At 42.0% G+C, this 14,180-nt stretch overlaps 1 protein-coding gene across 2 annotated transcripts in view; it reads right to left on the bottom strand.

Annotated features, from left to right (window-relative positions):
• Window positions 1-10,048: 10,048 nt before the first annotated feature.
• The window catches only part of SMAD1 (SMAD family member 1), a 74,755-nt gene continuing 70,623 nt past the window's right edge, over window positions 10,049-14,180 (bottom strand). For both annotated transcript variants that reach the window (XM_084627217.1, XM_084627218.1), the window contains one exon: window positions 10,049-10,368. In XM_084627217.1, the coding sequence (XP_084483343.1) occupies window positions 10,225-10,368 (144 nt within the window). In that variant the 3' untranslated portion in view covers window positions 10,049-10,224. The remainder of the gene's footprint in view (window positions 10,369-14,180) is intronic.

Raw genomic sequence — 14,180 nt, 5'->3', positions numbered from 1 at the left:
CCTTCCATGGGAAACTCCACACATTGCTCCCAACATCACCCAGAACAACACATGGCAGCATGGCATAAATCTTTACCTCTACCACTTCACATCTGGGGAGCACAAGGAGAACCATGACTACACCTATACTGGCCTGTGATTACCGCAGGCTCCACCAGCAAACACACGGCACTGTTTGTTTTTACCATGAATGAAGATTTTAATATGTAAACAAATGTTTGTTTTACTGGTGCTTTATAAGTATGGGTTACCCTAAGACAGTGCTCTAAAATATTTTCATCTTGTTTATTTGCACTTCAAGTTTGTTGCTTGTTCAGTTATGCACAATAAACTTTTAGTTTTTGAAAACCGGAGTATATGTATTGATTAGTTTGCACAGAGTAGACATGTCACATAGTCTACCCCTACGCAAAAATAATAATGGGAGTCAATATCCTACCCAGAGTTAGTGTAAACACACAACACTACTATGGCTGACTGTTCAAATGTTATTTTAAGGCCTCCCTCAGCCACATAGCCTTTGTGTCTGGGCAAAAGCAGCAGTTGGCACGCTTCACCCTTCCATCCTGCTGGTAGCCTTTCCCCTTTTGCTTGTCAAACATTATGTAATACTCAACATGCAGCAACAATAGGAACATTTGCCTCACTGAGATCCAATCTAGCATTAAACATCACCAGCAAGCTTTAAGTCTTCCAAAGCACATTCAACAGTCATCCTGCACCTGCTCAGCCAATAGTTCAGTCATTCCTTGGTTCTCTCAAGGTGGCCAGTGTATGATTTCATAAGCCAGGTGAGCAAATGTCCCCCCAAATCATTACTGGCATGTCAACTTCACCAATGTTAGTAAGCCAGTCAGGCAAGAATGTCCCTGCTTGCAGCTTTTGGAAAAGTCCTGCATTCTTAAAGATGACAGCATCCCTCACCTTCTATGACCATCCCACATTGGTGTCAGTGAAGCATCCTTAGTGACCTACTAGCACTTGCATAACCAGGGAGAAGCACCCCTTTCAATTTATTACTCACTGGCAAGGTGGGTGCTGCCAGAATAGGGCGTGTCCTGTATATCCCACCACAGTTCAGGAACTACAGTGCTTCAAATCCATCTGCTATTTTCTGTACATTGCCAAGAGCCACAGTTCTGTACAGCAGACAGAATGGCCTTGCGTAGGTAGAGGACAATGGAAAAAATCTACAGATGGCCCACTGACTGATAGCAATCTAGTATTGCAAGCTTCCAGACCATGATTACCCCTCACTTTTCCACTGTCAGTGCAGCTCTCATTCTGTTGTCCCAATGCTGGAGGGTTCGGGCAAGCCTGGCACTCAGATCCAGGAATGGGGCCTATTGCATCTCAAAGTTCTGCAGCCACGGCCCCTCATCCCAAATCTGCATTGCAACATGAACCCACCACTCAGTGCTAATTTTTCAGGACCAGAAGTACCTGTCCATCATGCCTCTCCATGAATGCCTGCAACAACCTATTTTTATTTGCTGTCTCCTTCATCCATACATCATCCTCAGGCATCTCATCTTCATTACTGCACCACTGGTAGTGTTAATTGTTGTTCTGCAGATAAAGGAGAATTGTGGCATCCTATATTTGCAAAAGACATGAGCATTGTGCTGAGCTATACAGTGTCCATGCTTCTGCCGCAGAGATGGCAACCACCGAAGAGTGGCATGTGGAACTGTGAGAATTTAAAAAATTATGTGATGGAATAAATGTTATGGGATGGAGAAAATGATCCTGTGGGAAACTGACTCCTAGGTTCACAGAAATCCTTGAGTGAATTGCTGGTATCCCCAAAAGAACAGCAAAAATGTCCCACAAGGCATTGCTCCAGACAGCAATGCAAGGTACACTGTACCTGAGAGACACCACATCCTCTGTCGATGCCATCACTCGTGGTGAGAACACAACATGACACAGGCAGCCAAGTGTGCATGTACTCAAGCAACATAAAAAGTTGGCAGCTGTAAGCCACCAAGACTTCAGTCAACCAAATTTTATAGTGTAGATACAGCTTTAGATGTGGTAGGGTTTACAGCCATGGTAAGGAGAACACAGAATCCTGAACTCTGTCTTGATGGTTACATATAAGGGGAAACTGATTGGTATATAGGAAGTGTCCGTTTCTAAAATAAACTTCTAGATGGCCTTCAAGACACTATCTTTAAAAAGAGAACACACTTTTTTCCTTTTTAAATAAACACAAGTTTAAAGGATGGACTGGCTATCATAAATCTGAATTCTCTGCTTGTGCCCATTTAAGTTACCCAATTAAAATTATAACATTTGTTAAAACCAGCAGCATAGGAAAAACAAGTTAAAATATCTATTGATATTACCATAGTGTTTTCATCAACATAATAGCTATAGATGGAAATGCAAGACTAAAATCTTAGTGAAAACACCACTCCCCTTTCCATTCACTGGAACAGTACTGTACAGGACTGTGGCCCCTTCAAACTCAGTGTAATACAAATGGAGCTGCAAGGGTATTCTCTCAGTGAATTATTAACATTGTTTGCAACTAGTGAGACTATGACATGTGTAGTAGCTGCTTTTCAAAGTGATTAATTCAGTCATTAAAAAAAAAACTTGGGGGGAAAAATGCAATCAAGTCACCTAAGACAAGACACAGGAACTACAGAGTTTATTTGTAAAACTGGAGGCAGCAGGCAGGGAATCAAACCACTGAACACAAACAAAAATTGTGCATATGGGCGGACAACTCACGTGGTTTCAGTTGGATGAAAATAAAATGATGACTACTGGAAAAAGGGCTTTAAAATGAAAATGACCTTTAAAATGAGAGCTGGTACATAACCCAGAGCAAAACGAAGATAAAATTTCAGGGATCCTCCTCCTTCATTGGACGGGGTAAAGCAGCAACAAATGTGGTGCCTATGAAATTTGCATCTTTATCTGGTTGGTTTCCAGAACCAATGGAAATCTGTAATTCGTCATCTGCCTTTTGGCAACTGCACTTTAAAGCCTTGTTGTCTGACTGGAACATATGCTATCCAGCACTTATGAGAAAACCATTTGGCAAACAGAGTTGTGCGGAAGGAGTTGGACAAAACAAGGGAATGGATTAGCCATGAAGTAGAGAAAAGGTGGTTCAGAGGTAGACAGGGTAAAATGACAGTGACCCCAGAATGATGTGGTAGAAAGTCTGCCTTGAGTGATTTGTAGAGCACAAGGCACAGCAAGGGAGAGTCTGAACTTAAGCGCCCGCTTATTTCTCTCTCCCCACATGCAATATAGCCGTGTGCAAAATGAATTGTGAGATGCATGTGAAAGATATATTGCTATACCATGACTGGTGATGGTAAGAGTTACACTGTATATTTAGGCACACACCCAAAGTAGGGTGACTGCCAGTTCACACAGTTCTGAATCATGAATCTCAAGAAGCTGAACAAGAGGCTAGTGTGCTGAACAGAAGGAACCAGAAAGTAATTAATAAATCAGACTGTGAAAACACTAGTAACTCGCAAAGGAGTGAACAGGGATTTGGAATATGACAATACAAAAAAACCCCCACCAAAACGAATGATGCATACCATGAAAGGTTCATAACACAAAAGGTCACAACATTGAGATGTCCAAAGCCTTTGGAAAGCTGAAGAAATGTATAAACGGTTCTGTAATGGGAAAAGAAATAGCCATAGAGAATAAAACCATTTACATTCATTCCAGTTAGAAAGACAACGGAAGTTGTGAAAGCATGACCATGGTAGGAGGAGAAGGAGGATTGATTTTAGTGCCCTGGCAAACAGGATACCAAGGCCAGACTAAAAACAGATTAGTGGCCTTCTGTATTGTATGTGTGTCATAAATATAAAGGGAAGGGTAAACCCCTTTGAAATCCCTCATGGCCAGGGGAAAACTCCTCTCACCTGTAAAGGGTTAAGAAGCTAAAGGTAACCTCGCTGGCACCTGATCAAAATGACCAATGAGGAGACAAGATACTTTCAAAAGCTGGGAGGAGGGAGAGAAACAAAGGGTCTGTGTGTCTGTCTTTATGCTGTCTTTGCCGGGGATAGACCAGGAATGGAGTCTTAGAACTTTTAGTAAGTAATCTAGCTAGGCATGTGTTAGATTATGATTTCTTTAAATGGCTGAGAAAAGAATTGTGCTGAATAGAATAACTATTTCTGTCTGTGTATCTTTTTTGTAACTTAAGGTTTTGCCTAGAGGGGTTCTCTATGTTTTGAATCTAATTACCCTGTAAGGTATCTACTATCCTGATTTTACAGAGGTGATTTCTTTACTTCTATTTCTATTAGAAGTCTTCTTGTAAGAAAACTGAATGTTTTTTTCATTGTTCTCAGATCCAAGGGTTTGGGTCTGTGGTCACCTATGCAAATTGGTGAGGCTTTTTATCCAACATTTCCCAGGAAAGGGGGGGGTGCAAGTGTTGGGAGGATTGTTCATTGTTCTTAAGATCCAAGGGTCTGGGTCTGTAGTCACCTAGGCAAATTGGTGAGGCTTTTTACCAAACCTTGTCCAGGAAGTGGGGTGCAAGGTTTTGGGAAGTATTTTGGGGGGAAAGACGCGTCCAAACAGCTCTTCCCCAGTAACCAGTATTTGTTTGGTGGTGGTAGCGGCCAATCCAAGGACAAAGGGTGGAATATTTTGAACCTTGGGGAAGTTTTGACCTAAGCTGGTAAAGATAAGCTTAGGAGGTTTTTCATGCAGGTCCCCACATCTGTACCCTAGAGTTCAGAGTGGGGGAGGAACCTTGACAATGTGTTTTTGCCATACACTACAATTACAAATAAATAGCAGCAGAAATCGCTAAGAGAAGGTGTAGTTGAAGGCGATGTCACAAAGATTGTGACCTACAAAAACAGCTCCAGTCAAAATCTTTGAATGAGACTGTACTCCAAACAGAAAACATTTTATGCATTTCTGAATTCAAGTTTAGGAATAGCCATGCTGGAGAATTACTGCAATATAGTCAAAGAGATGGGGCCTCAAAATGCAATTTATAGAACAGCAGTGACATCAGGAGACTAAGAACCCTGATACAGTACTTCAATATGGAAGGAAGGAAGACAGGTTTCAAATATATAAGGGAACACTAACACTGTTTTAAATTTTCAAAAGGAAGGCTTTCCAAAGGAGGTTTCAAAATCCTTCCAAGTTACTTATATCTTCATCAAATTGTACATCAGACAAATCTCACTCCCACTGCCTCAGACATCCCAAACTATTTGGAAAAAATGTTATACATTTTGTAAAATTATTATTAAAATACTAGCAAAGGTATCTTTTTGATTATTAGAAAGGTTACATGGTGCAATGTAGTCAAGAATTCCCAGTGAAACCACCCTTTGGTCCAAGATCATTGTAGAGTTCTCCAAAACTTGTTTGGATTGATCCAAATGGAAAAAACCTTGTCCTCAAGCTGTGCATCACTTATTGTAATATTACTCTCCTTACAAAGGCCACCATCAAGTGCAATACTGAATATACCTCTCAACAAATGCAGCTGTTGGGAACATCTCAGCACAGAGATTGGAGGGCTGGAAAGAGTGAAAAGATCACACTTATTCAGCAGTATCATTCACTCCCTTTTAAATGTGTCCAGAAATTGTGCGTCCAGATTTAAGAATTAGGTTTACGTCCATTATTGTTTATTTATTTTTTATATTATATATATATAAAAAGTGCCTGAATTGTTTTTGGAAAAAACAAAAGTCTGGTTTTTTTTTGTTTTTATTTTAAAATTTCTGAAACATCAGGAAAATCAAATTCTCATCTCCCTAAAATAAAATACCTGGAAGACCTTCTGGACATCTTAGACTATATAGACCATTAGTTTGCAAACCTTTATTAAACCAGTAAGGATTGATTCAATAACCTCTAAAACAGTAATTCACTTAAGTTAAGCATTCACAGTGAAAAAGAAAATTTCAAACCATCTGACTAAACACGCATTCAAGTCTTCAATGCTCAGCTTTCACTCTCATTCTTGTGATCTCACCACATCATTTCACTAGTTCTCTAGTCATCAGTGGATTCCAGGCTAGACAGGAAATTAATTTCTAATGTAAAAAACAAGTAGAACACACACCTTTAACAATTCAGCACACCACCTTACAGGCTTTTTTTACATGCTACAAAAAGGAAACGAAAAAGAGGCAAAATAATATTTTGTATCCATTCTAACTGAATTACCTTTTAGGCCCCATCTACACAATGTCTTACTCTTATGAAGCTCCATGTAATGATTGTGCCCCAGCCTTTGCAACACAGCTCGGTCTTATTTACACAAGTAAGATCCAGGCCTCACTCTTCCCCACCCTATTATACCAGTTTTATGCCAGCGTAACTCTATTTAGTCAACGGAATTACAGTGGCATACCTGAGTGGAGAATCAGGCTCTGGGTTTATAACACGTTAAAGCTTCATTATAGCAGCACTCCGATATGAGGAAGTTTAGTAAAAACAAAAATTTAGACATGGTTTACACCTAGGGCCTGCTTTTTTTAGGGGGCTGAAAGAAAATATCCAACTGGCCTCCTCTAGGCTACACAATTTGTTTTTTGTTCTTATATATTACACACAAAAAACTGTAGTAAAAGAGAATTAAGGTTACAAAGTCAAGCATTCAAGTTAGGAAATGCCAGAATTAAGATTGCTGTGCTCCCTGTCCCAATTTCCTTTTCTCCAGGCTCCTCACCCAATCTTAATGTCTCTCCCACCCCAAACTTCTTTATCCAGTGTCTTTGTCCAGCTAGTCCCAGTTCTGCCCCAATATCTCAACTCCTTGTCAGAGCTCTCACCCCCTCCCCCGCCCTTCCCACACTGGTTCCTACTTCAAGTCAGCCTCCCTTGCTCCAACTACGAATCATTATTTCTTTCTCCCATAGTCCCAGCCTCACCACCTACTCCTTTCCCTCTCCCATCCAAGTTTTTTGTTGTTGTTGCCTCTGAATTTATATCAGGCACTTTCTCCTCCATACTGCCAGCTGGGAGTGGAGCAACTGAAAGCACAGGAGAGATAGGCTCCTCCCTGCTCAGTTCTGGTGCCCAGTCCCACCGTGGCCCAGAGCAGCAATTTCAGGAAAAGTCCTTCTGAGTTCCATAGCCCTGGGCTGGAGCTGCTCTGTAGGAACGGCACATACAAAGTTGGCACCAGGAACTGTGAGGGGGATGGTGCAAGGTCAGTGAGGACAAACTTTGGAAATTTTAGCTGCTTTATTAAAAAAAAAGGGGGGAAAAGTTCCTATGGAAAATGCACAAATTGTGGATTTTTCAAAGGCTTATAACTAGGCCAACATTTGGACATTTTCACCGGGATGGCAAAAAGAAACATCTTGGACACAAAAGCAAGGCCCTTGCCAAATTCTGAGTCCTTGCTCCAAAGCATGGGGACACTAGAGCATTTCAAAGAAAAGCTCTCAAGACTTTATCATGGGCAAAACAAACTATTTTTCCATAGCCTCATTCTCAAAAATGCCAGACCTTCCAAAAAGGTTTAGCATGAGGCAGACACCTGAAATGGAAAGTTTAAGTCCAAAGAGTTTAAGTTTGGCAAAGTTATAAGCAACTGACAGAAGGGTCTTATAATGGAAAGTGTTTGGCAACCTTAATAGGCAGTGCTACCTACCCCAACTATATTAACCCCTCACCACACACCAGATCCTACCTCCTTCAAAAACTAGATCAGTGTATTTCCCTTGTCTCTGCTAGTATGAAAACTTCCCTCCCACAAATGCCGCCAAAGATTTTTACAGTGCCCTTTTTTGGATCTTTGCTGTCACATTTGAATTGAGATGAGAGACTGAATACAAGTGCTGACAATATTATTCTCTAACCCCAGGGTTAATTACAGTTTAACATCTTATTTGCTCTCCTCTCCCTGATCAATGGTGCATTTTTCTTCAACTGATCACAAGGATTGCTAGGGTTTGTGTCTTTCTTCCCTGCCCCGGGGAGATTTACCACTAGTTCAGACATTTTTTCCAGAATCCTGCCACCTAGGCTTTGCAGTTCAAAGCAATTGTCTACCTGGGGAAGGAGGCTACCAGACTAGTCTAAGGCAGGAACAGAATCAAAGACAAGAAATCAAAAGGAGGTCACTGCATAACCTCAGATCCATCCAGCTCTTCACTTTCCAGTGCTCCCACTACTGTGGATAAAGAAGCATATGGATCTTGGAAAGCTATTTCTCCTCCCACCGCTTCTTCTGGCTCACTGTAGGGAGCAGAACAGTAAAACGTACATCAGGCTCTGGCAGCAACCCACTGATCCAAGTTTCCCTTCTCTATTCCCACTCAGCTCAGGGGCAGCCTGATGCTATCAGTGATTCCCCCACCTGGAGCATCTTGTAGACTTCGGGTGACAGCATGTATGGGGGAAATGACAACTGGGGGACAAACAAGAAAAATTAAAGCATTTCACAACCAATGGAAAAAGAAAAGACAGATGCTGTCCACTGTGCCAGAGAATGGCATAAGAAGCTGCTGTGGGTACACTTTAATTCCAATAAGAAAAGGAGTACTTGTGGCACCTTAGAGACTAACCAATTTATTTGAGCCTAAGCTTTCGTGAGCTACAGCTCACTTCATCGGATGCATCTCCAGTAAAGGGTGGAAAAGTGGCAGTTTAGACCCAAATCTCTGATCCATCCTCACTGGAGGTAAATAAAGTTTCTGCAGATATTCCATACTTGGGGAAGGGGGGCGGGGGGCAAAGGGAAATCAGTGGAAGTCTATTAAGTTATATGGGCACATTAGTTCTACTGAATCTATTCTATTCTCACCTAATGAAGAAATCCATCTCCCCCACAAAAATCTCTCATCACCAGTACTGACTTAACATTGCTACCAAGCGGCATCAGAAGTTAAAACGCAGAGTAAATTTTTTTTCCATTTGAAGCAGTATTATCCAAGAGAATCTTTTTTTCTGGGTTGTTATAAAGCTGCCAAGAAATAGACAAGACAAGGCATTAATCAAAGTAAGCAATAACAATGGTTTTATTTAAAACTTCCAGTAAAGAAGACCCACTAGTTTTGGAATAAAAGTACTTAAAGTACTACAGAGTAAGTGAATATAAAAGATTAGCAGAAAACAAAAACAAAAACCAGTAAAAAAATTAAAAATATTTTTTTAAAAAAAGTTTGAAATAGATCCAAACAGGGTTTTTAAATCCTCCAAACATTTAACAGTTACTAGGTTTGGCAAAACAAAATTCTTTTACACAATTAAAAGTTTACTTCTTTTATGTAAACTGCCTAAAATCGCTCAATAATTCAAGAACAGACTGTACAATTTGTCTTGAAATATACAGAGCTGCAGTCTCAGGACCGCAGGAATGATTAATTTTGCCTTCTTCTCAACTATATGAATTAACCAGCTACATAAACTGTTTTTGGGGGGAGGGAAGAGGCAAAAATAATCAGAGTTAACAAGATAAAGCCACTATAAAAAAAATTAATGAAATGCACAGCAAAGTTCAGACCTCTGTTTCATTTCTTTAAACTAACAAGCTACGTTTACAGTATATTCTGCATGTCAATTGCCATTTCCCCCTCCCCTTTTCCCCACTCAAATATTCCTAAATCCTCTAGTCCAAGCGAATTAATTCTAAACTTTCAAATACACTGTACATACATTTAGCAAAGAGCATACCTAACATTATTCTTACAGCAGTATGGTCAGTACACAATTTCATAAAGATTATTACACATGACCATGATTAAACCTCCCACCCCATTATTTCTTTCTTTCAAGAGAACAGCAAACTATTACTAGACAAATGGTTTTAAAATATTTTGTAGAAAGCCTGTGGAAAGCAGACTTCATCAATATGGGCTATCAACCCCAGAGAACATAATGAATGCTGAACATATAAAAGAAAGGTAACCTCAGAGTGCCAAGGAAGATTCCTTGGGAACACTGTCTAAAAGATTATTAGCTTGGTCATCCCTAACTATTACACAAAGTCCTGCTAAACAATTTGCATGTATCAATTCTACAAGAGACAGGTACAATGTAAACTGAAATTTTTGACACCAACAGTGTGTTAAAGGCTTTTTTTTTTTTTGCGCTTTTTCCCTGAATCCAAAAGTTGGTCACAGAGGTCAAGTATTATCAAGGCTCTTATTCAGCTGCTGCCAGTTCATAAATGTGTCTGACTCATACATCCTTCAAGTACATGCAAGGCTCAATAGTTTCCAAACTGCAGAAGCTTGGGACCCTTTAAGACACAGAGGAAATAGGATTATGAGGTGAGCCCATCTGAGTAAGAACTTTATCCAGCCACTGAAGGGGACCATGCAGGTGTATCTCAATCCAGCATGGAGTGCTCGTTACATCTTGGCGATGATATTCGGCTCCCCAACCCTACAAACAAAAATCACATAGAAAAGTTATTACTTTTACCTTCTTTTACCATGTCAAGGAAGTGGAAAATGCTTCTCTCTCATTTTATATAGTACAAAGGCAACAGATATAACCTAGCCTCACAGGTGGAGGTTACCAAGGTTGAGGAACCATTTTTGCATGAGTTATGTTACCACATTTCCCCATGTGAATCTAAAGCAGATTTAAGAGAATCTGGGTAAGGTGACAGACAGATACTTGAAAACTGAAGTCTCACTTCAAATTTGGCAATGGTAATGCATGCTTCCCCATATCACCCAGCCAGTATGCCCCTATGTTGCCCTTGAGACACCACTCTTCTGGATTCCATCTACACTAGGGAAGCGACCTATGAACAATATCTCTCCACCCCCTCGCCAATGACCTTGGTACTGAACAGTTCAGGTACCACTGCATGTGGGGACCAGAACATTTTAGAACACCATGGCAGAAAGCGTTCTGTAATGAAAGTGGTGCACACCTTCTGACATGGGTGTTAAAAATGGTTTGGCCTTACAGGCAGACAATCTGACTATTAGAGTATGTGGGGCCAAACCATTTTTAATACCATGGCAGAAAGTGTGCACTACTTTCATAATAGAATGTTAGAATACTATAGCATTAAAAACAGTTTGGCTCAACATATACTAGTAGTCAAACTGTTTTCAACACCTATGGAAGAGCTAGGGGCCCTTTGGGGGGTTTGTTGACCAAGTTACCAACCTGAGGTTATTTTCCTAGGGCAAACAAACAGGGTGTGTGGACAGCTCAGCCCCCATGCCTTTTTGGTCCTTGCCTTCTCTAGTGTGACTGCCACAAGGGTGTAATTAGTGCAAAGTCTGAGGCTGGATATTTTTTTTTTTTTAAATAATGGACATCTGTGCACTAGTAACTGGATTAAGCCCACAAACTCAGGTCCATCAGCCAGTGAACATCATCTTCAGCTTTCACTCAGTACTGACCTGGGCTGAATAGGAAATAGTAACCTAGAAGAGGAAAGGCTCCATGTGTCCCATTATGAATCCCAAAGCAAATATTGATTTTGATTTTTTCACAAGGTGACATTCATTTTCACACCTGTTTATACTGACTCAAAGGGGAGTCCTAAAGCAGATTCATATAGCAATGCATTTTGCAGAACTAACATTAAAATGCAAGGAAGCTCTTTGACTCCCAAACCCATGGCTCTTGTGTTGCCCATGGTAGTCCTAGTCCTACTGAAGATTCCCCGCAAGTCTCTCCTCTTCCAGAGGACATGGAGGGAGGCAGGATGCAGTATTCTCTTGGAGGAGAGGGAAGTATAACTGATTAAAAACAATGAAATACAAACAGGATTGAGGCTACCATGTTTGTGTATTTTTGCACTTCTCGAGAGGTACAGGTAAAAGGATTGAAGATAAGGGCTACTGGAATCCCATAAGGCCTCTAGAAAAAGACTGAAGAATCCTCATGTACTAAGACTAAAAAGAGTGAGATGGGAAGATACACTGCCAAACAAATTAACAGGCATAAAAACAAGGCATCATGAATCAACATTAAGGTGGGAACTCTACTCCATGCAGCTAGGGCCAAGGTTTCTTCACAGGAAGGATGGGAGTACTGAAACAGATAAAGATTCCCAAAACATCTCAGGCACTCTTGTAGCTATAAAAACAGCCAATGGAAGAAAGTAGTGTACACAAGAAGAAGGTGGTGTTGTTAAACTGGACAATTTTGGGGGAGAAAGGTGGCACTGGTCATATCCTAGATGGGCTGATGATATTTCCTAAATTAACAGGTCGAGCACCGATGGGTTCTCTTTTAGCTAAAACCGAGTCAGTTATAAGATTTACTAATTATCTGGAAAGAAATCTAACAAAGTTCATTGTGTAGTTTGATAAAGTAAATTATCTTTTTTGGGAAGGGCTGTGGATGGACCACAGGAATCAAGAGTAAAAAGAAAATATTTTGTATTAACCTCAGATTAACCCGTAAGGCATGTGCACAAAGAAGTCACCTTATCCCTTTAAGCCACCATTTTAGGATACTGCGCAATTAATTTGGCAGTCTTGAAATATTTGACTGATCCACATTTCTGTCCCTCACGCCACTGATCCCTTTACCCCGATCCACACTTCTGTCCCTCACATCATTGCTACAATCCTTACATGTACCCTGAGAACAGAACGGTATGCACTTTGTTTATAGAATTTCTAATCACCAGACAGACCCCAGGGAACAAAGCTACCCATCTTCCAATCACTTACATGACAGTCCCAGCTATTCTGACCAAGAAATGCCCACCACTTCACAATTCTGATCCTTCAGACAGTAGGAGATTGTTACTGAATACAATGTGGTTATTTGAAGGGCATGGAAAAGACAAAGCCTGGAAAAGTTGCTTGTTAATTACCAAACTTTAACTTGACCCACTGTGCATTAACTCTGTTCATAAACACTCTTGGAGAAGTGGATTAAACACTGGGTAAATGGAGAGGAGCGCCACAAAAATGCTAAAAATTCAGAAAACCTGACCAATGAGAAAAGATTAAAAAACTGTGCATGTTTAGTGTTGTGTAAAGACAACTGAGGGGGACCTGATAACTATTTTCAAATATGTTAAAGGCTGTTAGATGACAGATCAATTGTTCTCCACATCCCCTGAGAGTAGGACAAATAGCAAGGGGCTTAATCTGCTGCAAAGGAGATTTAGGTTAGACATTAGGAAAAACTTTCTAACCATAAGGGTAGTTAAGCACTGGAATAGTCCTCCAAGGGAAGCTGTGGAATCCGCATCCTTGGGAGGTTTTTAAGAAGTCAGAGGAATCTGTTTCTTAAGAACCTGTCACAGACATTTAGGTTTAGTTGGTCCTGCCTCAGTGCAGGGGGCTGAAGTGATGACCTCTCAGGGTCCCTTCTCACCCCTACATTTCTATGATTCTAATGCAGGGGTGGGCAAACTGCGGCCCATGGGCTGGATCCGGCCCATCAGGGCTTTGGATCCGGCCCACGGGATTGCCACCCCCGTGGCGCTGCGGGGCTAAGGCAGGCTCCCTGCCTGCCCTGGCCCCGCGCCGCTCCCGGAAGCGGCTGGCACCATGTCCCTGCGGGCCCTGGAGGAGGCAGCGGGGGAGGCAGAGGGTTCTGTGCACTGCCCTTGCCTGCAGGCGCCGCCCCACACAGCTCCCATTGGCCGGGAACAGGGAACCATGGCCAATGGGAGCTTTGGGTGTGGTACCCACAGGCAAGGGCAGGGAGGAACCGCCTGTCTCGCCTCACCCCCAGGAACCACTGCCGGACAAGCTGGCCACTTCTGGGAGCGGCGCGGGACCAGGGCAGGCAGGGAGACTGCCTTAGCCCTGCTGCATGCTGCTGCCACCCTGGAGCCACTCAAGGTAAGTGGCACCAGGCCGGAGCCCGCACCCCAAATCCCAAACCCAGAATCCCTCCTGCACCCCAATCCCCTACCCTGAGCCCCCTTCCACACTCTCTCCTGCACCCCAACCCCCTGCCCTGAGCCCCCTTTTACACCCCACACCCCTCCTGTGCCCCAACCCCTTGTCCTGAGCCCCTTCCTGCATACTGCACCCCCTCCCACACCCCAACCCCCTGCCCTAGCCCTACATTCATGGCCCTGCGTGCAATTTCCCCGTCCAGATGTGGCCCTCAGGCCAAAAAGTTTGCCCACCCCTCTTCTAATGTAACATTCTACTGAGACAGTAAGAATAGTTGCTAGGCATGATGGAAACTACTTAACTGTGCCATTATCAAACCTACAAAAAAATGTAATGGGGAGAAATCTGAAACCAAGAACC

The sequence above is a fragment of the Lepidochelys olivacea genome, assembly GCF_965140295.1.
Source record: "Lepidochelys olivacea isolate rLepOli2 genome assembly, chromosome: 4".
Classification (NCBI taxonomy): Eukaryota; Metazoa; Chordata; order Testudines; family Cheloniidae; genus Lepidochelys; species Lepidochelys olivacea.
This window is presented reverse-complemented; position numbering and strand designations above follow the sequence as displayed.